General features: G+C 38.9%; 1 protein-coding gene across 1 annotated transcript; it reads left to right on the forward strand.

Annotated features, from left to right (window-relative positions):
• Positions 1 to 774: 774 nt before the first annotated feature.
• LOC107059409 (uncharacterized mitochondrial protein AtMg00810-like) lies at positions 775 to 1,221 on the forward strand (the record flags this gene model as incomplete). The annotated part of the gene is made up of 1 exon (XM_015305923.1): positions 775 to 1,221. A coding segment is annotated over exon 1 (447 nt), but the record flags the coding sequence as incomplete, so codon positions are not given.
• Between the last annotated feature and the right edge of the window lie 410 nt (positions 1,222 to 1,631).

The raw sequence follows: 1,631 nt of genomic DNA on the forward strand, positions 1-1,631 counted from the left end.
CCATTGCAGCTTCCATTTCATATACCAACTTGTCCCCAGCTTATCAATAACTTACATATTTTTTCTACTGTTACTGAACCAACTACATATCAGGAAGCTATCTTAGATGTCAAATGGCTAGAGGCCATGCAATCTGAATTAAAGGCTCTCCAGGATAATCATACATGGGACTTGGTTCCTCTACCCAAAGGAAAAGTTCCTATAGGCTATAAATGGGTATATAAAGTTAAGTTGAAGGCTAATGGTGATGTTGAGAGGTTCAAAGCTCGATTGGTGGCAAAAGGTTACACACAAAAAGAGGGGCTTGATTTCCATGAGACTTTATCACCAGTGGTTAAAATTGCTTCTGTTAGGACTGTCTTATCTTTAGCTGCTCAACATAATTGGTTTGTTCATCAATTAGATGTCTACAATGCTTTCTTACAAGGAGACCTTCATGATGAGGTGTATATGCAGTTGCCTAAGGGCTTTGCCAGTCAGGAGGAGTCTAGTCTAGTATGCAGACTTGTCAAATCCCTCTATGGTCTCAAACAAGCAAGCATGCAATGGAACTTGAAGCTAAGTGAAGCATTATTGGAATCTGGTTTTGTTCAAATTAGCTTAGATCATTTCTTATTCATTAAAAGGAAACGATCAGACATGGAAGTGATTCTTGTCTATGTAGATGATATGTTGGTGACATGAAGCAATTTGGGACTTATAGAGGACACAAAAGCCATTCTACACAAGGCTTTTTAGAAAAAGGATCTTGGAGAATTGAAATTCTTTTTGGGAATGGAATTCAGTAGATCAGCAAAAGGCATTTTGATGAATCAAAGAAAATATGCTTTGGAAATTATTTTAGATTTGGGTCTAAGAAATGCTAAACCAACTTGGACTCCTCTTGAAGCCAACACCAAACTAACAATCCAAGAATTGGATTGTCCCACTGGAGAATTAGATGATGAGCAATTTGAAGACAGAGAGCAGTATCAAAGGCTGGTAGGGAAGATGTTATATTTGACTATGACCAGGACAGACATAGCTTACTCTGTTCAGACACTCAGTCAATTTCTACACCAACCCAAGAGATCACAATGGGAAGCAGCTGTGAGGGTAATGAAATATATCAAGAGGGAGCCAAGACTTGGGATATTACTGAGCAGCAAAAGATCCTACAAGTTGAATGTGTACTGTGATGCTGATTGGGCAGCATGCCAAATACAAGGAGATCAGTGTCAGGTTTCCTAGTTAAACATGGTGATACATTGTTGTCATGGAAATCTAAGAAGCAAAGAGTTCAGCTGAGGCTGAATACAAGAGTATGGTTAATGCAGTCTCAGAACTAGTATGGATTGATGCTTTGTTGAAAGAATTGGGAAATGAAGTTGAATAACCAGCTGTAGCATACAGTGACAGTAAGGCAGCTTTGCAAATAGCAGCCAATCCAGTGTTTCACGAGAGAACCAAGCACATAGAGATCGATTGTCATTTTATTAGACAAAAGCTAAAAACAGGACTGATTAGAACAGAACATGTGAGTTCCAAAGAGCAACTGGCAGACATATTGACAAGAGGATTACCTAGAGCACAACATGAATATTTGATAGGCAAGTTTGGTGTGTTGAATGTCTTTGCACCCACAAGCTTGA

The sequence above is a fragment of the Solanum tuberosum genome, unplaced genomic scaffold (genome assembly GCF_000226075.1).
Source record: "Solanum tuberosum cultivar DM 1-3 516 R44 unplaced genomic scaffold, SolTub_3.0 contig00635, whole genome shotgun sequence".
In the NCBI taxonomy this organism is placed as follows: domain Eukaryota; kingdom Viridiplantae; phylum Streptophyta; class Magnoliopsida; order Solanales; family Solanaceae; genus Solanum; species Solanum tuberosum.